General features: G+C 47.8%; 2 protein-coding genes across 8 annotated transcripts in view; one reads left to right on the plus strand and one right to left on the minus strand.

Annotated features, from left to right (window-relative positions):
* Hps4 (HPS4, biogenesis of lysosomal organelles complex 3 subunit 2) overlaps positions 1-16,909 on the minus strand; it is a 29,736-nt gene extending 12,827 nt beyond the window's left edge. Inside the window, exons 1-8 of one of the 6 annotated variants that reach the window (XM_004628022.2) lie at positions 16,836-16,909; positions 14,208-14,673; positions 11,336-11,426; positions 9,380-9,523; positions 5,451-5,558; positions 4,944-5,060; positions 2,732-2,826; positions 1,010-1,082 (exon numbers count right to left, since the gene is read on the minus strand). In XM_004628022.2, the coding sequence (XP_004628079.1) occupies positions 1,010-1,082; positions 2,732-2,826; positions 4,944-5,060; positions 5,451-5,558; positions 9,380-9,523; positions 11,336-11,426; positions 14,208-14,248 (669 nt within the window). In that variant the 5' untranslated portion in view covers positions 14,249-14,673; positions 16,836-16,909. Of the gene's footprint in view, positions 1-1,009; positions 1,083-2,731; positions 2,827-4,943; positions 5,061-5,450; positions 5,559-9,379; positions 9,524-11,335; positions 11,562-14,207; positions 14,700-15,669; positions 16,410-16,731; positions 16,816-16,835 lie in introns of those variants that run through there. The other 5 variants (XM_023711522.1, XM_023711525.1, XM_023711524.1 and 2 more) reach the window with 5 other exon arrangements.
* Positions 16,910-16,955: 46 nt separating this feature from the next.
* On the plus strand, positions 16,956-24,311 carry Srrd (SRR1 domain containing). 2 transcript variants are annotated; one of them, XM_023711541.1, is made up of 7 exons: positions 16,956-17,128; positions 19,341-19,384; positions 20,476-20,735; positions 20,832-20,930; positions 22,271-22,425; positions 22,855-22,900; positions 23,550-24,311. In XM_023711541.1, the coding sequence occupies exons 1-7, from the start codon at positions 16,965-16,967 to the stop codon at positions 23,757-23,759; spliced, it is 978 nt and encodes a 325-aa protein (XP_023567309.1). In that variant the 5' UTR covers positions 16,956-16,964; the 3' UTR covers positions 23,760-24,311. The 2 variants fall into 2 exon arrangements, with proteins under 2 accessions (XP_023567309.1, XP_004628226.1); XM_004628169.2 differs by having other exon boundaries at positions 19,344-19,384.
* Positions 24,312-24,390: the final 79 nt, after the last annotated feature.

The raw sequence follows: 24,390 nt of genomic DNA on the forward strand, positions 1-24,390 counted from the left end.
AATCAGTTTTCAAACTGAAAAAAAAAGAAACCTTTGTGAAACTAGTAGGGGTTTAGTATATTTCCTTGGGCCATCTGTGGACTCCTGTGATGTGTTCTGAACAGTAAATTACATTCATATTGACACTGATGCACCTTCATGAAGCATCTTACATTATATTAATGGCACTGAAACTTACTGCAAGTGTAATTCTCTTTTCTACACTAACTCATGTTAAATATACTAAAAGTTTTACCAAAAAAAGTTTTGAATATAAATCTTTTCAGCAGTTAGAGCCTTTCTTTAGTACAAATTTTAAGAAGTACAATTATTAGAAACAAGAAAGAACATCTTTAAAGCTCCCTCCATCAGACTGTTTACCAGAGAGGGTGTTCTCACCGACACCCAACCAAAAGGGGTAAGGAGCCTAGATGGAGGCCCATCAGCATCTTATGTGTCTACTTACTCCCCAAGGGAAGAGAGAGCTTTATGATACACTGAAGCCACACTTTCATACCCTAAAATACACAAAAAGGAAGCAAACAAATGACAGGAAGAAAATGGTCATGTACCAGCAGTGGTTATCCCCATGTGGTCCAATTGTGGGGAATTTTTTTCCCAAAGATTATGTCTTTCTTTCCACTATAGACACAATAAATAAATACCAAATGCAAGTATAAGAGTCTCTGTTTTCCTAAGTTTTTTGAAGGACATTATTTCTTTACAGTGGGTATCTGAAAAATCCAACATTTCTTTGACATAAATGCCATCCTGATAAAGTCAAAATTCTGGCAGTCACTTGTTTGAAGAAAAAGCAACCATCCAAACCTACCACACGGAAGAAAGCACTTCCTGTCAACCTTGTCAGTGGCTTCTCTCCCAAGGAAAACTACCCTAACAGAACAAGGGTCCCAACAACATGCAGCGAAACAAACAGCCCAGGCCTCTCCATGCTTGGGATCAGTCCCACCAGACCAGTGAGAGGCACCGTGGGGCGAGCAGCCTGGCCAGGCAGGGAGCATGACAATACCTGGTCCAGAGGCGCAGGTCTGTGGAGCAGGATCTTGGCGGTGAGGGAGGGCACGAGCTGGGTGCTTACAATGCTGCAGGCCAGACACAGGACAAGAACACAGTGAAAAGAAACGCATGGAGCCCTCTATACTTCCAATGTTCTACGCTGGGACGGATGGTGGGAGTTTTCACTGATTAAAGCTCCTATGAAGGACATGCTGGCAGTTCCTACCAACGGTGTTAAAATGCCTCATAAGCCCTCTATACAGGCTTGCACCAAGAGATATGCATAAGAATATTCACTACAGGGAAAATGGGACACAAGCAGATGACTAAAGATTCATTAAATAAACCATGGCACAGCCATATCGCCAGACCACGTGTGGCTTTTCCAAGAGCAGATGGACCTGTACGGCCTGGTAAGGAAATCTCTGCAGACACACAGTGTCAGCACATGCACAGGGTCAGAGAATGTGCAGGGTCAGTACGTGAGCCTGTGTACGGGTGGAAAGTGCACAGAAAGAGCCCAGATACTGTTCAGATGCCGGCTGTGGGGGTGGGGTGAGAGAAGACAGGAAAAGAACTTTTCAATGTGTCCTGTGTATTTCTCTATTTTTTTTTTTTTTACAATGAGCAAGTATCAAAGTACTAGCCATGTAATTTAAAAATATATAGGAAATGTAAAATAAAGGGAAGATGCTATCTTTGAAAGCTGTGTTCTGGTGAGCTTGGCAGCTGTGTAAGTGCCATCCTGCTAAGCAAGGAGGAAGGGGACAAGGAGATGAGGTGCATGGGGCACTGTACTCTGTGCTTTCACATCCGTGGAGTCACTGCATCAGCCACACAGGGTCTCTTTCCCGGAGAGCAGCCTGTCCAAGGCTAGAGGGCTGGAGGATGAGAAGCACAGACCCAAGGCCCAGAGGCCCGGGAGCACTGCCCTTGGGCACCTCCCCAGAAGCACCTGGAGTGCTCCTCAGCTGCACAGTCACCCAGTCAACAGCCCTCTGGGCTCTGCCCACAGCACAAGGACCAAGTCTCAGCAATGCATGGAGTGCCTCTTACGTGCTTAGCCTCCCAGGGAGGCCCTCCTGTGGGCAAAGAGGCCTCTAAGCTCGCAAAGGCCTGTCAGGATGCAGACCTGAGCACTGGGCTGGAAGGGGGAGGAGCATGTGATACTGCCTTACAAGCTGAGCTGCAGCCAGACACTGGGCGCCCCAGGCACAGATGAAGGTCACTGCGGGCTTCAGGTCCCTCTGCTTACTCTGCTGGTTGCTACCCAGACTGGAGCTCTACACTGACATTCTGTAAGCTGCATGTGTAGAGAAGCCCCCCCCCCCCCCCACTGAGGACACAGACCCCTCCCATAGGTCCACCTTTTCTAAACACAATCCTCTCCAATCCCCAGTTGTGCTCAAACACAGGAACATACCTCAAGTCAAATCTAAACAGTGTGATACAGTACAGGGTACCTCAGGGAACAATACAGTTTGCAAACAAGCACTTGGCAAAGTTCTGTTTCTGTTTGTGAACGCTCCAGTGGGTGCTGAGCACCACTGTGGTCATCTTTTCCAAAGTTGTGGAACAAATTAAATTCATGAACCAAGGTACCACTGTATTTGCCAAACAAGCAGACGTGGAACTGGCCGGGGACAGAGCTCCTTGCCGATGACCTGGAGGTGGCCAGGTGATCAGTTCCGCAGCAGGAGAGTATGGCAGAGGACAGAGACAGGGCGGTACTCACAGTCCTTTATAGAGGATGCAGCCAGCTAGAATGTGTGGCACGCGCTGGCAGGTCTGCAGGATGAGGGCTGCCTTCAGCAACAGTAGGGGCTCCACCTGCGCAGGTCAAGACAGGCAGCCACCATTAGCATACGCACAACCAGCAAAGGACACGGGGCAGGGGCTTTGGGAAACAGACAGGCAGGTTATGACTCAAAGCCTGGAGAAAGGAGAAGGCGCCCCACAGTCAGACCCCTGTCACGCCTTGGGCCTGATCTGCACTCAGTACGTATGACTGCTGATCCCAATCAAATGGCAAATTCCAGGCACAGGAGGCCTCTCCAGAAGCTGCAAGGTGCAGTGAATGTACACATAGCTACTGCTGGAGACAAAGCAGACTGTCTGAGAGACCCTGACTATCCATGCTGCGATGAATTGGCAGGAAGTCCTGGTACCCGGTGAAATGCACCCGCTCCGCAGAGCAGCCCCAAGGGAGACACACTGGTATCTGACCAGGTGCCATCACTCAGCCCTGTCACATAAAGGAGAGCACCACAGCTTGGTTCCAGACTCCCTGGGAGGAGGCAGTTGCTTAGAAGTTCTTAAAATTACAAGAAAAGCATCTGAACCTAGGCCAAAGTGTCCAGCAATACTGCCCGCTTCCTCATGTCTCCACCTGTCTTCCTGGCAGTGAGCCCCTGCAGGTACCCACAAGCTGCCAGGACTCAGCATGGATGAACTAAGTCCTGGGGCAGCTGCCACATGAAGAGCTTGCTTATCCTGAACTGGCCTTATGACAGTCCAGTGCCAGCCACACCCTGCATGACTCGGGGCCAACTGCATGAAGGCCCCCCTGCAGGAGCAGGGAAAACCCTTCCCTGTCTCATGGATGCCTGCTCTGTGAAGGCTGCCACCTGGCACCACACCCCCGTCGGAGAGGCACATTTGCTCCTGTTGTGAGATACAGGAGGCTCATCTGAGATGCTCAGGGCTCAAACAGCTCATTCTTCAGGGAACAGCGGAGGTGGCCAGGCCAGCCATGCAAGCAGCTTGATTTCACTGAGTGCCAATGGCAGAAAGAATGGCTCAAAGTGGTGACCCTTTCCCAACCTATGTGTCTATCCCCTCCTTACCCTTGTCTGCCTGTCTCCCAGTCTGTCTCTGTCACTGTCTCTCTCTGTCTGTCTGTTTCTCTCTCCCCCCTCTCTCTCTACAGCAAGCTTGTTCTATAATGTTAGTGTCAGACATTTCTGAGGTTAAGAAGAATTAAAGCAGATGACGTTATTGATGCTGAGAGTGGAGAGGACCAGGCTCCTGAGTTCAACACTGCTGAGGCGACAGCAAAACTGTAACTGCTGATACTAAGTACACTAAGTCCCTGACTTACAAACACTCCAGTTGCAAATTTTCACAGACAGAAATAGATCTCAACATTACAAACATCCACAGATGCAAACAAATCACAGAAAGCAGTTCACACCTCGGCATGACATTGTCACAGTTGTGCTGCTGTGTGCTTACTGTATGTGCTTAGTCAAAGCCTAGGATGTTTATGTGTTTGTTTTATGCTATACATTGTATAGTTGTGCCAAGGCTATATAAGACTCACTCTGTTGGACTTTCAAACAAATCTGACTTAGGAATACTCTTCCAGAATGGAACTGATTCTCAAGTCAAGCTGGGGACTTACTGTGCCTACTTGAGGTGCAGTCTCACTGTACCATCAAAGCAGTCCTGGGAGGCTGGTATCACAGTACCAGTTTACAGATGAGGGAAGGGAGGCTCTCTGCAGAGGCCCATCTCAACCCTGCTCAAAGAGCTGGACAGCCACCATGGGGAAGCCCAGACTAGGGCTCACCACCTGCCTGCCTAGGAAACAACGTGCTCCAGGCACTTTTCTAGATGTAGCTCATTTCAGAATTTTTATTTATTTATTTGTTTGTTTTTATGTATTTGGTACAGGATCTCACTATGCAGTTCAGACTTGTAGTGATCTTCCTGTTTTCAGCCTCCCTGGTGCTGGGATTACAGACATGCACCACCACGCCTGGTCTTGGTGGTCGGCTCAGGGCACCCACAGTTGAGGCCAGCATGGTATGTGGTGCTGCAGATTGAGCCTAAGCAAGCGCTTAGTCCGCAGACCTATCTTACCAGCTGTCAGAAATGTTTTTTTAAAAACTGTCCTGAGGTTCTGTTCTTACGCATGAAGTGAAAAAGGAGAACAAAAAGGTTACTTTGGTTCGATCCAGGTTCCACAGTGAATTGAATATCTTATGCAGATCACTGGTGTTTTTCAGAACTTGCTCAATGAAAGTGTCCCACTGCAAACTCAGCTCCTCCTGAGAATGGGTCTAAAACAGAAACAGCCTGAGGTCAGTACCTGACACCTGTACAGACAGACTTTTCAACAGGGACTGCTGCAGCTGTGCTAAAGGCCATTCCACAGAGGAAACTGGCTGCAGGGTGGCTTATTCTAACTCCCTGCACACACACGGCCCCTTCTCCTACCTGAACATTTGCCCCGCCACAGAACCCAGGGCACTTGCTCATCCTAACTATCCCGGCGGGGGATGGCGGAGAGGGCGGGGAGACACACTTGGAAACACAGACATTTTAGAGGGGCTCCAAGGGCCCTCGACCTGGTCGCTGGACGCCAAGTGTGCATATAAAGAAGTGCTGCATTCTAGCCATCGTGGTTTTGATAACAAGGCCCAACATGATTCCCCAAGCCACACTTATACCTTGTAAGCCAGAGAAACAGGACCATTGTAGAAATTAAAGAATCCAATGAGCTGATCTAGGAACCGCTTGCAGCTGATATCAGGGAGCTCCACAGCACAGCCCAGCACCTGAGAAGAAGAATCCAGGAGATTGGGCACTTTCCTGTTCTTTAAGGCCAAGCCCAGAACGCTGTCATCTGCAGTTCTCCATCACCCATCAAGAATGACTTTTTACCACCCAAAGCCCCCATGTACCACTGCCACTAAGCTGCTCTCCAAAGAGAACAAGTACTTTCTGTGTCTGTTCATTGTGCCCAGTTCAAACTGCACTCCTTTCTGTTCATTCGCCCACAGTTTGCACAAACCTTTCAGGGTCCACTCTGGATTCTAGCACCTTTACCATGCCTGTTCTGTTATTCCAGCCAAAGTGGACCTCTTTTCTGATCCAAGTATTGTGAGGACTGGTGCTGGCCACTGTATTTTTGACCTGGTCTTCAACGCAAGCCCGACACAGATTCAAACTGACCCATGGTCACCTTGTCTCTCCAGTGGGAAGAAGAGTTTGGAGGGCAGGGCTGACTGTGTCATCACAGCCCTAACCCCTACAGGGCTACATGCAGGGCTGACACACCCTGGATGAGTGGAGGAGAGATTTGGTCATCTGTTTAAAGAGCCTGAACACAGCTCACAGTGTTTGACACAGTTGAGTCTACCTCTAGGAATCTGTCCTAATGGAATGCAATCAGGAATTAACAAACTTTGACAGGAAACAAATAAATGAAAATTCCCTTAAATGTTAACTATGGGAGGGCAATGTTTTCTTCCCTAGAGTGTCCCATAAGTTTAACAGTCTGGCACACAAGAAATGCTCATTTTCTCCCCAGTGGTCCATAAACAGAAAGCAATTCCAGTCATAATCCCATCAGCTTTTCTTTAGAAACTTATAAAGTGGCTTAACAATGGAAACACAAATGATCTAAAAGATACAAAACAACCTTTAAAAAGAATAGGGTTAGGACATTTATACCATCTGATTTTAAGACTTACAATAAGGCGACTGAAATCAAGACAAAGTGGTACTTGCTAAAATCCTCAAAAGTATATCCGTGAAAGAATACAGGGCCTAGAAATAGATCCGCACTTATTTGGTCATCTAATCTATGACATAAGAGCCAAGAAATTCAATAGGGACAGTAAAGTTTTTTCAAAAATAGTGCTAGAATAACTGGCACCCAAACAGAAATAAATGACCCTTGTCTTCTACTCACAGCTATATGAATTGCTAACCCAAGCTGGATCTTAGACCTAAATTTAAAAACAAAAATTACGCCAGGTGTGGTGGCTCCAGTCTGTTATCCCAGAACTTGGGAGGCAGGAGGATCGTGAGTTAGCCCTGTCTCAAAACAAAAACAACAAACAACAACAAAACTATAAAACTCTTACCAAGAAAAGAGGCCAAAGTGGTAAGCAGTTTCTTAGGATACAAAAAGCAGTGACCTTAAAATTAAAAACTAGGACTGGCGAGATAGCTCAGCAGACTAAGCGCCTGCTTTGGCAAGCACAGGGCCCAGCATTCCAACCCCAGTCCTGCACACTGCGCTGCCCCTACCCCTCGGGCACACTGAGCCAGCCACCAAGTACGGGCATGGTCACGTGCACCTGCAATCCCAGTGCTAGGGAGGCTAAAATAGGAGGATCACTACAGGTCTGAGCAGCACAGTGAGACTCTGTGCCAAATACATAAAATGAAAAAACAAAGAAAAACTTCTACTCATCAAACAAAATTAATAGGCATGACACAAACTGGCAGAAAATATTTTTAAATTTTAAAATTTGTATCTGACAAAGAAATAGCCTCAGACATCTGAAGAACTACAAATCAGTAAAAAAAGAAAACGCAGCTTAAATAAAGAACAAGGACAGCTGGATAGGATGGTGCACACCTGCAATCCCAGCTCTTCAGGAGGCAGAGGCAAGAAGATCAAAACTTCCAGGCCTGGGCCGGGGAGATGGCTCAGTGGAATAAGCGCTTCCCTGGCAAGCGCAAGGGCATGAGTTCAATCCTCGCTTCCGCCAAACAAAAAAAAAAAAAAAAAAAAAAAAAACCTTCCAGGCCAACCCAGGCAACTTAAGACTTTGTCTCAAAATAAAAAAAGCCAGAGATGTAGATCAGCTCAAAGCCCCTGAATTCAATTCCCAGTACCACAACATAAAGAAGAAAAAGGTGAGAGGCAAACACTTTGACACACTTCACGATGTCAGACATATACATGGCCCCGGAGCACATGAAAGCACCTCCACATGGTGGTTGTGGGGGAAATGCAGACAAAACCACAGTAAGATATCACCACAAGTCCAGCAGAAGAGCTAAAAATTAAACACTGACAACGTCGACGTGAAAGGGAAGTAAGTGGATTTCTCTGTGACGGTTATTGGTGAGACGGCACAACATAACTGGCAGATGCTTGTGGCACCTTCTTGTAAAATTCAACATATACCAGCCCTATGATCAGCAGTTTGAAATAACATGTCCACAAAAAGACATCCACAAGAATGTTCCTAGGAACCTTACTCTCAGTTTCCCAAAGCTGGCAATGTTTCTACCAATCGAAAGGAAAATGAGCAGATGTAATACAGTCAGATAATTGAATACCATTTCATAGTAAAATGGAGTAAATACTGACTCATGTCATCTCACAAACATTAAGTGGCAGACAAGGCATTTAAAATAAATGGTACACTAAGTATTGACACGATATTCTAGAACAGGCAAAACTAATCAACAGTGGAAAAATTCAAAGCAATGGTTGCATGGAGTTGGAATGGGCAGAATTAACTGGAATGGGGCATGAAGAAGCCCTCTGGGGTGATGATAATTTCGCATAGGTTTCCAGGGATTCGTGCAGTGTAGACAATATTTGACCAACTATATCTAATAGTTCACTCAGGATCTGGGTGTTTCATCAAATGTAAATTTCACTTCAGGAACAAAGGAACAAGGCTGGGGACATAGCTCAGTGGCACAGCACCAGCCTGGCAAGTGTGAGGTCCTCAGTTCGAGTTCTGGTACACTACCCCCCTGCCAAAAAAAAAAAAAAAAAAGGAACCACAGATAGTGAATGTTAACTACATTTACAGTAAAAGATTTGTGGATGGGTAATACACTAATGTATGCAACTTTCTTTGAAAAGTATTTTTTAAAAATCTGGATTGGTGGAAGGATAAAAGGATGAACACATATGTACAAAAGCAATTACAATAAAATGTTATTTGTAAAAAACGGCATGAGTTTTCACTGTGAAATTCTTGCAACTGTTTAGTATGTCAGAGACCTTGCATAATCACATGTTGAAAACAACAGCCACAAAGTGAATATGCCACCCCTCACTTCCGCATTCCTTTACCTCCAAAGCCTTAAAGGACAGGCAAGGGAAAATGTGCTTTAAATTAAATGGCTATAAAATGATTTTTAAAATTTGTTTACCTTTAATGTAGTCTTTAAAGCCTAACCCATACGTATATGAATGTCAGTTTTTTTGTATCGCTTTAAGTGTAGACAGCAAAGAATATTACAGCAAAGATGGAAATACAAATTCAATTTGCAACACAAACCAAATGGAATTTCCATAGCTTGGCCTAAGTCAAAGGAAAGGAGAAAGTAGCTGTGTGCAAAGCAGGATGTGTTAGGATGTCTCAGAGACAGCTGGGGACTCAGCTCAGGGGCAGAGCATGTGCTCATCACGTGCAGAGCCCAGAGAATGGCTCAGCTCTCTGCACAAAGGAAAACTAGGAATGTCAGGGACAGCACTCGCTTATGATGGACATCTCAGAGAGCGACACCAGATGCAAGGATGATGACGGAACACGGCGCGCAGGGCAGAACCAACTCGAGGCTCAAGAGCTACAGGTGGCCTAACATGCCAGCACTGACCAGGCCTGTCTGAACTTACCCAAAGATAATCTTCTTCAACCTTTATGGCAAACTTCAGCTTCCGCAGGCGAATGAGAGTGGGAGGAGAGCCGGAAATGTCAGAGATGCAGCGGACAACACCGGCAATCTGCCCACAGAGCAGCTCCTGCTGGTCGAGGACAGTCTGTAAGAAAGGAACAGATTCCAGATAAGAGGCTACAACTCTTGCACTCTTGAGTTATTGAGAAACTAAAGCCCAAAGACCAAATGAAGTCTGTGACCTATTTTTATGTAGCCCATAAGCCAAGAACTGCTTATATAAGAGTTATAGGAACAGGAAATAACATATGACAAAGCCCATGTTAGGCAAAGCTCCATATTTGCCTCATAAGGCCCTTCCCAAGTCTGTCAAGCCTGCCAACGTGGCTGTACTGTCAGAGATGCCCCAGGATGCACTCGGAACAACAGCACAGAGCTCTGCACTCCGGTGATTACAGGCACACACTTGAGTAGACACATGGTCCTTCTACTCCCACGCTAATCTCCTGCACAGAGCAGCCTGGGTTAATCCTGGCCATCCAAGTCACAGCATAATCACATGAGTGGACAGAAGCTTTCCTTATCTATCTTAGCCTTAATTGAACTGCCAGACAGCCAGACAAGACGTGGTGTCACAGAAAATGTATCTACCATCTCTGAAGAATTTCTGCCTGACAGAACTGAACTTCAAGGCTGGTCAAATAGCTCGGCGGATTAAAGTGCCTGCCTAGACAGATGCAGGGGTCAGGAGTTTGATCCCCAGGCCTGCTGTGCTGGCCCCGCCCCCGGGGCATGTCGAGACAGCAATTGAGACTTGGGAGGCTGTAAACAGGAGGATCACTATGAGTCTAATCTACACAGTGAGACCTTGTAGACCCTGTCCTAAACACACACACACACACACACACACACACACATAAAAAAAAGAACTGAACTTCAATCTAATCAAGGCTCTAGAGCTTATTACTATTTTAAAGAAAATACAACAGACAGAAGGTAGCAAATGTCATCAACACTGAGAAACTAATCAGCCATACCCAGTCTGGGAGGTCTTAATGTTTTACCACACAGTTGGCCAGGTTTCTTCAATAACTCAATGGCATGAGTGGAACAGAGAAAGGGGGCCTGGAAAAGATGTATTATAAAAGGCCTGAAAGTACAAAATGACCAGAGACTATGTGGATGCTTTTTGGATGAATTACGAAACACAGAGAGAAAAAGAGAGCGAGAGTGAAGAGACAGAGAGACTAAATTGATAAAAGGGTGAAATCTGAATGTAATCTGCGTAGCAAGATATTAATGAACTACTACAATTATTAGATTTTGTTAGGTGTAAAAATGTCTAATGTCTGAAGACAACAATATGCAATGTAGTAATTACTATAAATGTCCTACTAACCTGTTTTGAAATTGGATCATCGCTATTTTATCTTTTTTATCATTAAAATGAATAAAAATTATTTTAAAAAATGTCTAATGTCCTTTTCGCATAGAGACATCACTTGGTAGTGGTGAGATGACACAATGTCTTGAATTTCCTTCCAATGTCTCAAGTAAGTAAATATAATAAGATGCAAAAGGTTAGGTCACATAAAACTGGTTAAGTGTTGGTAACAGTCAGCACTACAGATGGTATATGAGATTCATGAGTCTCTTCTCTCTTCTTATGTGTTTCAGTAAAAGCTTTCTGAAAACAAGTGGATCCAAAAACTGGGGGTAGAGAAGACAAGACAGAGAAATCATGACAGTAGCAGAGAACTGGGGAAGAAGGAAGGCCTGAGCTACCTGGGGATCTTAAGAGAAGAACACAAAGAAAGAGTCCCTCTTAGAGCAAGACGGCAGATGTGTGAAGCGCCGGGACTGGCCAAAGAAAGTTGTCCTGAGCTAAATCCTATAAAAACTCACCACATGGAGGCAGCAGGGTCTGTGCTGCATAAGAAAATGTCATGTGGCTTACCTGGGAAGGATAAAAATAACAAATGCCAGCTCTTGTTGGATCTCCTTCTTCCTTCACCTTGGAGCCATCATAAAGGAAAAAATAATTCCACCTGACAAGAGAAAAAAATGGAGCCATGTTTCTCTCACCCAGTGACAATGGCATGTTAAAATGCAGCTTCCCACTTCCTAGCCCAAGGAGGGCCAGTTACTCAGTGCGGCCTTCTGCGGGGACCAAGAGAGAAGGAACCCAGCAGCTGCAACTAGATAAAACCACTCCTCAAGCGCAAGAGAGGCCAACTAAAAATACGCCTCTATCCAGCTGTCAGACCATCTGTCCCAAAAGACACAAGTACTGGAGGAAAACTGGCCCACCCACAGTGACAGCTCCTATTTGAAACACTGAGCCTTAACTACATAACCACGCAGCCTGGTGCCCTGTCCTCTAAGGCTATGATAACAAGACAGGTTAGGGACGTCTTAGCTGCACGTCTCACAGCTGCTGAGCACAGTGATCTCCAGAAATAGTCCTCTACCAGGAATTTACCTAACAGATGTTCACACAGGGGCTGCCGTGTGCAGAATGCAATCTCAACATAGGGCAGGGAGTCTACATGAAAAGCCAGGACCTTCGGAAGTTTACAGAGAAAATAGCAGACTTGTCAGTTCAAACTTTTATTAGGCTTTAAGCATCACTCAATATGCTTCAACTCTCTCCTGACTATCTCAGCCCAGAAGAATCTGAGTTTCCATAACCCCCTCTTACCTGAACACTCTTACAGCCTGTTCTACAGCAGAATTATGCGATATTCTTCTCTTCTGTATCTGATTTTTTTTAAATTTTTATTTATTTATGTGTGTTGTGTGTGTGTGTGTGTGTGTGTGGCCAGCTCAGCCAACCAGGGGGCGGGGCTGGCTGGCATGTGGTGCTGGGGGATTGAACCACGGTCCCTGCGCTTTTTGCTAAGCTTGTTCCAAGGAGATGCTCTAGACCACTGAGCCATCTCACCAGCTCCGATTACCTCTTGAGACCACGCAGTGAATTTCTCAAAAGCTGGATCTCGGTTTTATTTCCCAGTCTCCAAAAGCACATTCATGAGGTGTAGCATATGATGGAGATGATGTCCCCTGCACTCCTCTCACAGGGACCTCTGCCCTGCCCTGGGCCTCCCAGCTCTCTCTGCTCATGAAACCACCGTCTATCTCTGGGATGAGATAAAGATCCCAGGTCAAAAAGCCTCGACAGGAAGGGTACTGTGGGGCACAGCTGTAGTCCTAGCCACTCTTAAAGCTGAAGTAGGAGCATTACAAGTCCCGGGGAGATGGCTCAGTGGAATAAACACATTCCTGGCAAGTGCAAGGGCCTGAAGGGCCTGAGTTCAATCCCTGGTTCTGAAAAAAAAAAAAAAAAAGCTAAACAAGTCCTGGGCCAGCTTGGGCAACTTAGCGAGAGCCAGCCTCAAAATGAACTACAGGGATCCAGCTCAGTGATACAGCAGTTGCCTAGCATATGCAAGAGACTGGGTTTAATTCCCCAGAACAACCCCTCCATAAAAGGCTCAATAAATGTTTCAAAGTTAACTCTCCCTGGCCTCATCCTTCCTTTTCCTTATGTTCCAAATAAAAACATACCTTCAATGGCTCTTTTTGACTTGCACATATACAACCAGCATACAGTTTTATTTCACATTTTATTTTTATTTTTTGGTATTGGGAACTGAACCCAGAGCTTCTATTATAATCTCAGATTGCCCAGGCTGGGCTTGGACTTTTTTTTTTTTTTTTTTTTGTATTTTAGGGAAGGGTCTACAGGGTGTCCAGGGTCTCACTAATAGATCGGACTCATAGCGATCCATCTGTTTACAGCCTCCTAAAAGCTAGGATTACAGGCGTGTTCCAAGATTTAGCTGTTACAAATTGTGCTGCTATAAACACACAATATGATGGGGAAAAGGAGGGGAAAAAAAGAAAAAGAAAAAATTAAGCCCAGTCTCAATTACTGTCTCAGCATGCCCCAGGGGTGGGGCCGGCACAGCAGGCCCAGGGATCAAACCCCCTGGCCCCTGCACCTGCTCTGGCAGGCGCTTTACTCTGAACTATTTCGCTGGCCCTGGGCTTGGACTTTTGATCCTCCTGCCTCAGCCTCCCACAGTGCCATGATTATAGGCACACGCCACCACAGTGGGTTATAATCAATAGACAGCTAAATATGTTAAGTCTGGTGAAACCATATCACTTTACTTTCATCTTGTTAACTCTGTTAGATTAAATTATGAAAAAAGATAAGCACGTGAGGCTGGACAGGGAAATGAGTTTCAGGCAGATGCTGTGCAGTACTCTCCCCAGGCCACACTGGCCAGGCTTTCTGTCTGGTGACTCTCAACTGTAAGTATTCCTCATCTTCCACAGTGAAGAGAATCCTGCCCAGGCTATCAACAAAGCTGGCAGCACGACTGACTGTGGCTGTCTTTTCTACAACCTACCAGCAACACTGAGCTCTCTACTCGAGGCAAAAAGGCTAGAAAGGTTAAGAGACATTTGTTCTCCGTCATGTGGTAGCGCACCCCTGAATTCCCAGCACTTTGGGTGGATGAGACAGAAAAATTACAAGTTTGAGCCCAGCCGGGCAATTCAGTGACTTGGATGACCCACTCAAAAACAAAACAAAACTGCTCAGTGGTAGAGAGCATCTGAATTTAGTCCCCATTACCAAAGACAGAACAAAACAGAAAAACAGAGCACGTTAGCTGTAAATGTGGTCCCTGCAAGGAAAATGACTCCTGCATTTCTTTGCTCCGTAACATCAAGACAGTCCAGCTGGGGGTTTCCAGTTTCCCACAAGATCCATCTAGCAGCCTGCCAAGAGCCACACCCAAGCAGGCTGGGACACTCACCAGGAGGCTGCCTTGGTCTCCGGCGAGGTGGGGGAGGCCATTTACTCTCCAGCAGGCCTCATCCTCTTCCTTTGGGTTCCCTTTCCCAGTCTCACTTCTTGTTTCCAACCATGTCCCCAAAAAAGCAGATCCAGGTGTGAGACGATTAGGAGTCCTCTGTCACAACTTGCTTAGTTTTTAGTCAGCAGGAGAGCGCTACTCCCTTCCTGTGCAGACCTCTCAGGTCCGCAAATGTCTCTGTGGCTCCTAGAACTGTGGCAGGGAACATAAGAAAGCAAGAGACCTCTAGAAAAGCCAGATCCATCAGGCGGGTTCCTGGAGCAGCAGCTTGGCCATCTGCAGAACAACTTCCTCAAGGCCCGCTCCCAGACATTCCCACAGGCAGGCGCACGCTGGCTGGAGAAGAGTTCTCACTGATTTCTAACCCATCAAGTTCAAAGCCATCCTGAAGTTTCTTTCAAAAGTTCTGGTTTCCAGTTCCAACACCAGTGGCTGGGTTATGAAATAAACACAAGGAATGGATTATTTTCCGAAACCCATGAGAGAGCATGTGACCCAGGCAGGGTTGAATAAATGGTATATTTCAAAAGGGCTTTCTATACTGGCAAAAGTTATGCTTCAAAATTTAAAAAAAAAGAAGGGTAGTCAAGACTTCTGCACCAGGGCCTTAGTTTCCTGCACAACTGATCACAGGCATCACAGTGATAAAAATAGGTCATTAGTATGAAAAGGTACTAGATCACTCTAAGGTGGCTGCCATCGTAATGAGGGAACTCAAAGGAACTGTCACCTTGTCAGCCCAAAGGAAACCTGAGCACGCCAAATTTCACAGCTGAGCAAGTTTTCAAAGAGTAAAAAGAACACTTTGGGCAGGTAGCTTTTTTTTTTTTTTTTTGGAGACAAGGTCTCATTATGCAGTTTGGGCTGGCTTTGTGCTCACTTTTGCAGCCCCCCAGGCTGGCCTCAAACTTGAAGAGCTCCTCCTGGCTCAACCTCCCAAGTACTGGACTACAGGCATGTACCACCATGCCCAATTTCAGGGCCGCATGCTGGGCACCTGCATCCGGGCAAGATGGCACTGCATGTAAGGCTGGGGATCCAACTTGGGTCCTTGGGCTTGCCAGGTAGGTGCTTATGCCTCTGTGCTATCTCTCCAGCCCCAGCAAGTGGCTTTCAAACTCCTCCAAATTCAATGGGCATTTGGGTCATTTCCAAGATTTAGCTATTACAAACTGTGCTGCTATAAACACACCATATGGTGGGGGGAAAAGGGGAAGGAAAAAAGAAAAAAACACATTTATACACAAGATAGCTGAGAGAGCTATACAGCTAGTTTCTCTTAGTTCATGGATAAGCAAGGTTTGTGCGAATATTGCTTGGCCTAAATATCATGCCTGCATCTTGTACTCTATTAGAAGACAACAATACACACCATATTAATTAGTGTAACTCTCCTACTAACCTGTTCTAAAGCTGTTATTTGCATTTCTCTTTAAAATAACAAAACGTTTTAAAAGTTAAAAAACAACAACAAAAACCTTCCCCAAGAGACAACTTGGTGTGTTGTGCAGTTTCAGTCGGAAGGGGCCCCGCCTCACTTCCTCTGATCCTTGTCTAGCACAGTCCTACCAGAACTACCCTGCCAGCCACTGGCACGCACACACCCCTGAGACACGCTGGTCTCGGCACTAAGGTGAGATCCTCTTGGCCCTTTCTCACTGGGCTGGACGACACTACAGAATACACAGCGCAAGGGTCAGTCCTTCCACGTGATAGCCCTGTGAATCGCTTCCCAGGTTCACTCGTGAGGTCACTTTCTCAAAGCTCATGCCCACAGCGAACTTGTCTCAAAGCCCTGGCGCCACTCCGCCATCTGGTAACGCGGCTGAAGTCTCTTTGGTACAGCGGTCTCTAGATGCCTCGAGGGGCCCTCTCTCACAGGCCCATACCCGGGGCGTGCTACAGAGCACCTGGGGGCCTCCGGTGGCGAGATCGCTGTCCCGGAACCAAGGACAGCAGCCTCAAAGCCCCGTCCCTCCCTCCTAGAAGACTGGGTCCCCCACACTAGCAAGGTTCACTCGCTCTAGCCCAGGAGAGGCCAGCAGTGACCCTCGGTGTCAAAACATAACCAGAAAAGGCTCTGGCAGTCTGGGAAATGTCTCAGGACATCCCGAAGAGGAAAACAAGGCCGGGTGGCGCACGCCTGCAATCCCGGCACGCGGATCGCCACGAGCTTGGGTTCCCTAGCGGGTGCAGGGCTATCCAGAGCTACAGCCCCCCTTAAAAAAAAAAAAAGCCTGGTGGGGAGCGGCGGCAGCGGCGCAGGAAGGGTCGGTCACAGGGATTAGGAAGGGGCGCTAATGGGTGCAGACAGCACGAGGCTGCAAGGCCCAGTCCGCGAGGCTGCGGTAGCGGCCGGAAACGCTGGAGGCCTCCGGCCGCGGACAGGTCTCAGGCGGAGGTGAGAAGCGGGGAAAAGGGCAGAGTCAGCCCGCCCCGGCGCCCCTCGCCGGCCTCCACCCACCGCAGCCGCCAGGCACCCAGGCACTCGAGGTTCAGGGCTCCGGGCCCGCGCGGACAGGGACGCAGGAAACCGCTCAGAACCCACGACGCCCGCCCGCCGGATACCTGAGCGCACAGCACTCCGCGCAGGTCACGCGCCGCCCCGCCCCCCCGGGCCCGCCCCTAAAGGTCGCGGAGAGCCGGCGCTCGGTGATGACGCAAACGAGGCACCGCGCGGCGTGACGTCACGGAGCCATGGCGGCAGCTGCCGAGGCATCCCCGGAACTCTGGCAGTCGGCTGCGCCGCGGAGACGCTCTGCTACGCGGCGGTTACGGCGGAAGGAAAACGAGGCGAGAGGCCGTGAGACAGAGCTCGAGGCCGACACCAAAGTCGTGCTTCGTCGCCTCCAGGAGGCCGAGTGAGTGCGGGGTCCCGTCTTCTCGCTAATGGGCCGCTCTTCTAAGCCTCAGTCTCCCCATCTGTAAAATGGGATGTGCTAAAACCTTTTCCGGGAGATAATGAGCGTCTTGCAGACCGATGTGTCTGCATTTTCTAATTATGAGGCGGGGGTGAAGATGTCACCTATGGTGCTTTGAAGAACATTGATTTAGTAAATATAAACTATTTCCCAGCACATGATAAGAGGTGGACTAGGTTTTGCTATTAATACCATGTCCAATGTTAGCTCTTATATGTTTAGTGAGAGAAGGCAACAAACACCCGTGATTGTCACCATTATCGTCGTGCACTTATCGACCCGGCTGCCATGTGCCTACCTTAAGCATTCTGCACGCTTTGTCAGCGTTGAGCATCACGGCCACGCTAGCAGCCCGGCAGCCCAACGAGCCGTAGACAATAAGTGTGTGGAACCGGATTTCAAACCTAAGTCTGGGTGACTCCAAAACTTTTGCTTACATCTTGCCGCTCTTTGGACTCTTTGCCACCCAGGTGACCCCATACCTCGCCCCATCCCCTGGAAGGTACACAGACAATACCCAGACAGGAAGGACTTGGTAAATGTTCCTGACTGTCATTGAGGGTAATACTTTTTAGTGTCAGTCCTGCTAGGGCCCAAGGAATAACTGCAGTTAGCCCTACTTCAGATGAGCCTCAGGAGAACCAGCACAAGGGGGAAAGATTAGACTAATTTTATGGCCTCCTTTTTCCTAGACTTAGGATCAGGAGGTAGTGATGACAGAGGTTCCCTCTGAATAGGAAGAAATTGTTGAGCAGCCGGTTGGGGGTGGGGGGATCAGCAGCCATTCTTTGTAAGATGTGTGCAGGCCTGTGCGTGCTGAGACAGCATGGCTGAGAGTTCAGGGCCAGCCTCAGCAACTTAGCGAGACCCTGTGCCAAAATGAAAGTGAATACAAAGGTCTGAGGTATAGCTCAACCGTACAGTGCTTGCTATCACGCACAACGCCCTAGGTTCAATCCCCAGTACTGCAGACAAAACAAAAGCTTCGGATATAAATGAGAGTGCATGTGTCTGGGGATTTGGAGAACTCCTGAGGCTCTTTCCCTCAGGAAAGACATTGTGATTCTTTCCTCCGCTTCTGCAGCGCCCCCGGGAAGCTTCCTGTTTCTCCCATCACCCCTAAGTATGGTTTGGTTTCCATTCTGTGCCTCGCGCAGTTGAAGAACCAGGCACTCTGCTGATCTGTGCAGACCTACCAGCTTAGAAAGCACACTCCTGTACACTAGAGCTCTCCTCAGCCCTCCTTTGCCCCCAGTGGGCAGCCTTGAGAAAGACCGTTTTACCACCGATTCCTCTCTGGCTCCCTGTATTGTCCTGTTTCCTGTTGCTGGGACAAATTACCCAACACCCGCAACCTCATGGAGATGTTCATTATGGCTCATGGCATCAGTGACTTCAGTCCCTGGCTGAAAAGCAGAAACAGTGTGGCAGAAGGAGATGGTAGAGAAAGGCTGCTCACATCACGGCAGCCAGGGGAGGAGACCGCGCTAGTGCAGACCCTCCAGTCCAGGCCCTACTCCAGCAGCACAGTCAGCTGTGAAATCGGCAGTGGACTGACATCAGTGAGTGCAGCCCCCACCGCCGCTATCCCATCACCCTCCAGAAGCCCTGCTGATGAACATCCGACGTGGGGGAGGGGTGCAATTTTAGATCTAAACTTTAGCATATTTGACTTTGCTTAGCTCCTGGCTTGGGGAAAGCAGTTGATTGGCTAGGGAAAGGCTAGACGCTCCTCCGCCCTTTCACTTTTCCCTTAGGTTACTTTAGTAACACAGGCATTTTATTATAACCTCGTGTATGTGTGTAACACTGTCCTAAGAATGTGACCCTCTGTGGTAGATGTGATTCTCATCCCCATTCTAGAGATGAAGAGACTAAAGCCCAGCAAGGCCAAGGGGCCATAGCTCGGCCAGACTTGGTTGTGGGCCAGAATCCAGGGCCTCCACGAGGGAGCCGCCTCTCCTGTCCCCTCTGACCCCAGCTGTGCACACACTCACTCTGGACCTGCCAGTGTGCGCACCTCTTCACATGCAGAAAGAATGGGCTGTGGGTGGAGGGCACTGCGTCCTCCGGGCACTGCCTCAGGGTCAGGCAGAAAGGTCCGGCTGGGGTGGTGCTGAAGGGCTGAGAGATGACTGTGCCTTCTTCTCAGCAGGAACGATCTGCTAGTCTCTGCTTTCTGGAGCTCAGCGCTAGGTAAGTACCCCCAGGGAGGGCTGGGAGGTGGGAGGGGAGCCTCACTGTGGACAAAGAATGTCCCTTCCCAGAGCAGTGCTCTTGCTGGGTTTGAGTTCTGGCTTCTCCCTTAGGACTGTATGTCCTTGGGCACTTAACTCTAGCCAGCCCTCAGTTTCTTTACCTGAGAAACGAGATGGCCATGTACATACCCAGGAATATAGTTTTGAGAATTAAATGAGATTATGTAGGTGCCTGCTTAGCACAGTGCTTGCTTACTACAGAGAAGACGATAGACATTAGCTGTCTCTGTCATCGTTGCAGAATTTGTGGCATCCTATGCTTTTTTCTCTTGACATGACTGTGTACTTTTTCCCAGAGAGTTATAATCTCTTTGTAAATGTCATGTATAGCGACATAAAATTTATGTGTGGAGTGAGTGTACCACAGTTATCCTTTCTATTCAAGGCAAGTATTTTTCTTTTGTGTTAGTTATTCCATACAACTTTACAATGAGCAACTTTTTTTTTGTATTTAGTACAGGATCTATAGGGTCTCACTGTCGATTGGACTCATGGTGATCTGCCTATCACGCCGGGGATCGAACACCAGCCCCTGCACTGTGCCTAAGCAGGCGCTTTAATCCACGGAGCTATCTGGCCAGCCCAATGAGCAACTTTATATATAAAGCTTTTACCAAGTTTAGTATGATTCAGTAGGATAACATATGCACAGAAGTAGGGTTGTTTAGTAAAGGATAACCAACTCGATTTGCATTGTTAAGCTCTTCTCAGGAAAGCTTTTGCCAATTCTTTTATCAACAAGGACCTAAAGAGCCAGTTTTTCAAATAATCTTTCCTGTCTTGATCTTCTACATAGTTTTCGATGAAAACCGTCCACAAATGAAGGCCACGTTTATTGAAACATCCTCTCTGGGTTTGGGCCCTAGGAACCGAGTGCCTGGGTCAGCCTCTCAGATGGTGATGGAAGTGGCTGCAGGAGTTGAAGGAGTTGAAGCCCTTACGGCCCTGCTCCCCTCCCCAGGCCTTCATGCTGGATAGGCTCTTGGGCAAACCGTGCCCTCTGACTGCCTTTGGGGACTGCTGTTTCAGAAACTGTCAGCCGATGCCTTACAGAGCAGCTGGCACAGCAGAAGCCTCCCGTGCGGACGCCGTTGGAAGCCTTTGGAGACCTGCACCTTGACTCACCACTAAGTGAGTCCGATGTGGCTCAGGCCTCCAGGCCAGGAGAAACCCTGGACACGGGAGCCTGCTGTGTGAAATGCGTGTGTTATGGCATTGGGAACTTCGCCACCTGCATCACAGCGAGAGTCCAGCTAGCATTTCTGCTGCTCTTCCTGGACAAGTGCCAGGTACGTTCTGGCCCCACCTACATCTCCCCTCCCCTGGTCTTGCACATAGCGAGCATGTGGATGATTGCAGTGAAATGACTCGTTCTTCCCCTCTAGACTCCTAGAAGTCACTGTTGGGTCTATGACCCTTTGTTCAGCCCACTGGAAATTGCGGTCCTTAACACCCTTGGCGTGACGGTTCTCAGTGAGAATGAGGTAAGGAACTTAGGGGAACCATGGGGCACACTGTGTAGATCTTCACCAGACCAACACGGGCTCTGCCTATGGGCATGTTTCTTTCATTCCTCTCTGCTCTCTTGCTTTCCTAGTGTCTGTAAACTTTGACTAGTCGGTCATCTTCATTTTGGTTCATGCTGTGCCCATCAGAAAAACTTAAAATTATACAAATAGTATGAACTTGAACATGTAAATTGGCAGAATTCCTGCAAGGGTTCTTTGTCCAGGAATGATGCTAATTGGCATTTGCTGCTGCTATTTGAAAACCGAGGGGCCGGGGAGATGGCTCAGTGGATAAGTGCTTCCCTAGCAAGTGCAAGGGTCTGAGTTCAATCCCCGGTTCCACAAAAAAAAAAAAAAAAAAAAAGCATATTAAATTACTAACAATTGAATGTCCATTTTGTATCTGTGTATTCAAAGAGGTTGGGATAGATATATAGTTGCATTCTCTTAATGAATAGAATGATTTGTTCTAATGGTGTTCGTAAATAGGATCACAAGTTCGCATCTTGTACAGCAATTAACCACTAAGAATATATGCAGTGTATTATTTGTTGAAACTGTACTTCCGATTTGATTTGAAACTGTCTCATTGCTATCTGTTTATCAATAAAACTTTGAAAAAAAAAAGAAAACCGAGAAGGCACAAGGTCTGGGTGCCATGACCCAAGCTTGTGGCTGGAACGTGCCTGTCTGGGGGCAGCAGTAAAGGGTCGGGGCCTCTTCTCTGCGTTCTGTGATCCTGAGCCCAGTCCCACCAGCACCTGGCTGTGAACTGCAAATGCACTGCCTTCCCTCCACCCATGAAGAGCTGAGGTTTGACATTTCCTTTGAAAAAACTCATTTTCTAGGCACAGGGCTGACACCAGTATGAGCAGACACCTCTGAATATAGTTTTCAGAGGTAGACCGGGCCTGTGTTCTTGACAGGGAGTATGGTGAAGAGCAGTGAGTCCCAGAAAAGAGACCTCATGTCTTCTCAGGGACATCGGAAGGGCCTCAGATATGATGGGAATCTGAAAGTGACACAGGAAGCATGGAGGATTCCTGAACACAGTACATGGCGACAGTGACGATTGCCATCCATCCTGGCCTGTCACAGACCTTCGTTAGTCCAGAGCTCTCTGTGTTCATGTGGCCGGTTTGTTACACTGAGTAAATTCTTTCTGGATGTCACAATTTCCTGACTTTATCCCGTGTGGCCTTCACCATGGATATTCCAGTCATGCTTAGTCATCACTTGCTGTTCCACTCCTCTTGGCCAGTCACCCACATTTCTGTATGATTTGTGGGCACTACTCTGTCCCTTCCACTCCCCAGGAAGGCAAGCGGAGCGTCTGTGGGGAGCTCACTATCTTCTACATGCTGCACTGCGGGACAGCCTTGTACAACAACCTTCTGTGGAGCAACTGGTCAGCAGATGCCCTGTCCAAGGTGGTCATCGTCGGGAACAGTTTCAAAGGCCTTGAGGAGAGGTGAGCCTCCAGATGCTGGGATTCAGTCAGGCCCGGACGTGAAGCCCATGCCACGTTTTCTGACCCACAAACAGATTTCCATGACCGTTCTGGACATGGAGATGGTGTTCTGTAAGGACTTGAACCAACAGTTAAAAATGGATATCAGACCCTTAGTCAGACTGTGAAGCAAGTGAAGGAGCCTTCACAAATATTTTTGAAAAGTGGTTCGATTCCTCTGCCCATAGGTCCAAGCACCCCTTCTGTTGCACGGTGTTCAGGTGTCTGTTCGTAGCATCTCTCTGCTGGTAACAGGAATACAGATGCTAGGTATTCACGTGTTCTCCTAGCTGATCATGTGCTCTGCATCCCTCTTTAAGTCATTCTGCTTTTTTGTGTTTAAGCTAAATGAAAGCATTCACACTTTTTACTTTTGCTTTTACCTTCTAGGTTGTTAGCAAGAATTCTGCAGAAAAATTATCCCTACATTGCAAAGGTATTTTCCTGAGGGAGGGAGGTATGGAGGGAGGGAGGCAGTGAGTCATGCCATTTCTCCTGCACCATGAGGAAGTGTGCTTGTGTATGTAGTAGAGGGCACTGGAGGCCAGTGACAGAGGCAGTAGTGCTGTCAGAGAGCATGCTCATGGATTTTTTTTTTTTTTTTAAATGTATGTTGTACAGGGTCTCTACGCAGCTCAGACTCATAGTCTCAAGTTTCAGCCTCCCCAGCCCTGGGATTACAGGTGTGTGCCGCCATGCCCAGTGTCAGTGGCTGGCTCAGTGCACCTGGGGTAGGGCCAGTGCTGCTTGTGCCAGGGATCAAACCCCAGTCCCTGTGCTTGCCTAAGCAGGCACTTAGTCCACTGAGCTATCTTGCCAGCCCCTTCTATGGATCTTTGCTCCAGAAAGCTTGAGCATTTTCGTGCATCTTAGTTTTGTTCCTAATTTCTTCTAAATTCTCAGTATCATAGTCAACATATCCACTGCCTTGAGGACTTCCAACTCACTACATGAACATATTTAAGTAAAAAATACTCGTGTTTTCCCAAAAGGACAATAGGGTGGTAAGTTAAGTGAAAATTTAAGCTAGAAGTGTGAGGGTTACTGTGACCAAGTAGTCTTTAAATTTGGATTTTCCTCCCCAGATTTTGGACGGACTGGAGGAGGTGGAGTTTCCTCAGACTCCAGAGTACACGGACACATTTAACGACACCTCTGTCCACTGGTTCCCCACACAAAAGCTGGAGCAGCTCCCCAGGGATCTGTGGACATTTCGAGAAGAGCCTGATTACCAGGGCTGTGAGGACCTTGAGATCATCAGGAGGACAGATCCCCTGACCGTGAACCCACCATGAGACACTCAGCACAGCCTTGTGTGGAAGCTGCCGCAGCTGGACAGAAAGGCTGCTGCCGGGGGATGCGGGGGAGCCCTTGGCAGGGGGCCAGATGCCAGAGATGAGAAGTGGGGAGACAGCAGGTCCTAGGACAACATGCTGTGTTAAGGACTCTATAATATAAAGATGGACAGACTTCTAAAATAGCATTTTTACACCCTCCCTGCTGGCATGGTCTAGTGTAGAGTATCTCCCCATGACTGTGTGACAGTGGGGGTGGTTCCAAAGGCCTACGCATGTTGCGCAAGTGCTCTGCCACCTGAGGAGGGGCGCCTGGGAGGTGACTGGGTCACAGGGCACTGTGCTTTAGGACTGCCCACAGATGTGAGCTGAGTGGGGCCAGCTGCTAGGGCCTTGCCCCTAGGGACGATCTCTTGAAGGCCTGAGCACGTCTGCTCCACTACGCCCTCTGCTGTGTTTCTCTCCTGCCACCAGCAATGCACAGGCTTGTGAGACTTCTGGCCAATTAAAGCTGTCCTCCTCCTAAGTGCTGGTGTTAGATGTTAGGTCCCAGCAACAGAAATGTAGAGCTAGACAAGCCCTAGACCACATCCCTAGTGCTCGAGCCTCAGTAGAGAAGTGAGGTTTGCAA

The sequence above is a fragment of the Octodon degus genome, unplaced genomic scaffold (assembly GCF_000260255.1).
Source record: "Octodon degus isolate 3935 unplaced genomic scaffold, OctDeg1.0 scaffold00021, whole genome shotgun sequence".
NCBI classification, from domain to species: Eukaryota; Metazoa; Chordata; class Mammalia; order Rodentia; family Octodontidae; genus Octodon; species Octodon degus.

What these genes read in the sequence shown, in the direction of transcription:
- Srrd (XM_023711541.1), top strand. Translation starts at nt 16,965, where the DNA reads ATGGCGGCAGCTGCCGAGGCATCCCCGGAACTCTGGCAGTCGGCTGCG. An exon ending in TCTTCCTGGACAAGTGCCAG is followed by an intron (nt 20,736 to 20,831) that starts GTACGTTCTGGC and finishes CTTCCCCTCTAG; the next exon opens with ACTCCTAGAAGTCACTGTTG. An exon ending in TTCAAAGGCCTTGAGGAGAG is followed by an intron (nt 22,426 to 22,854) that starts GTGAGCCTCCAG and finishes TTTACCTTCTAG; the next exon opens with GTTGTTAGCAAGAATTCTGC.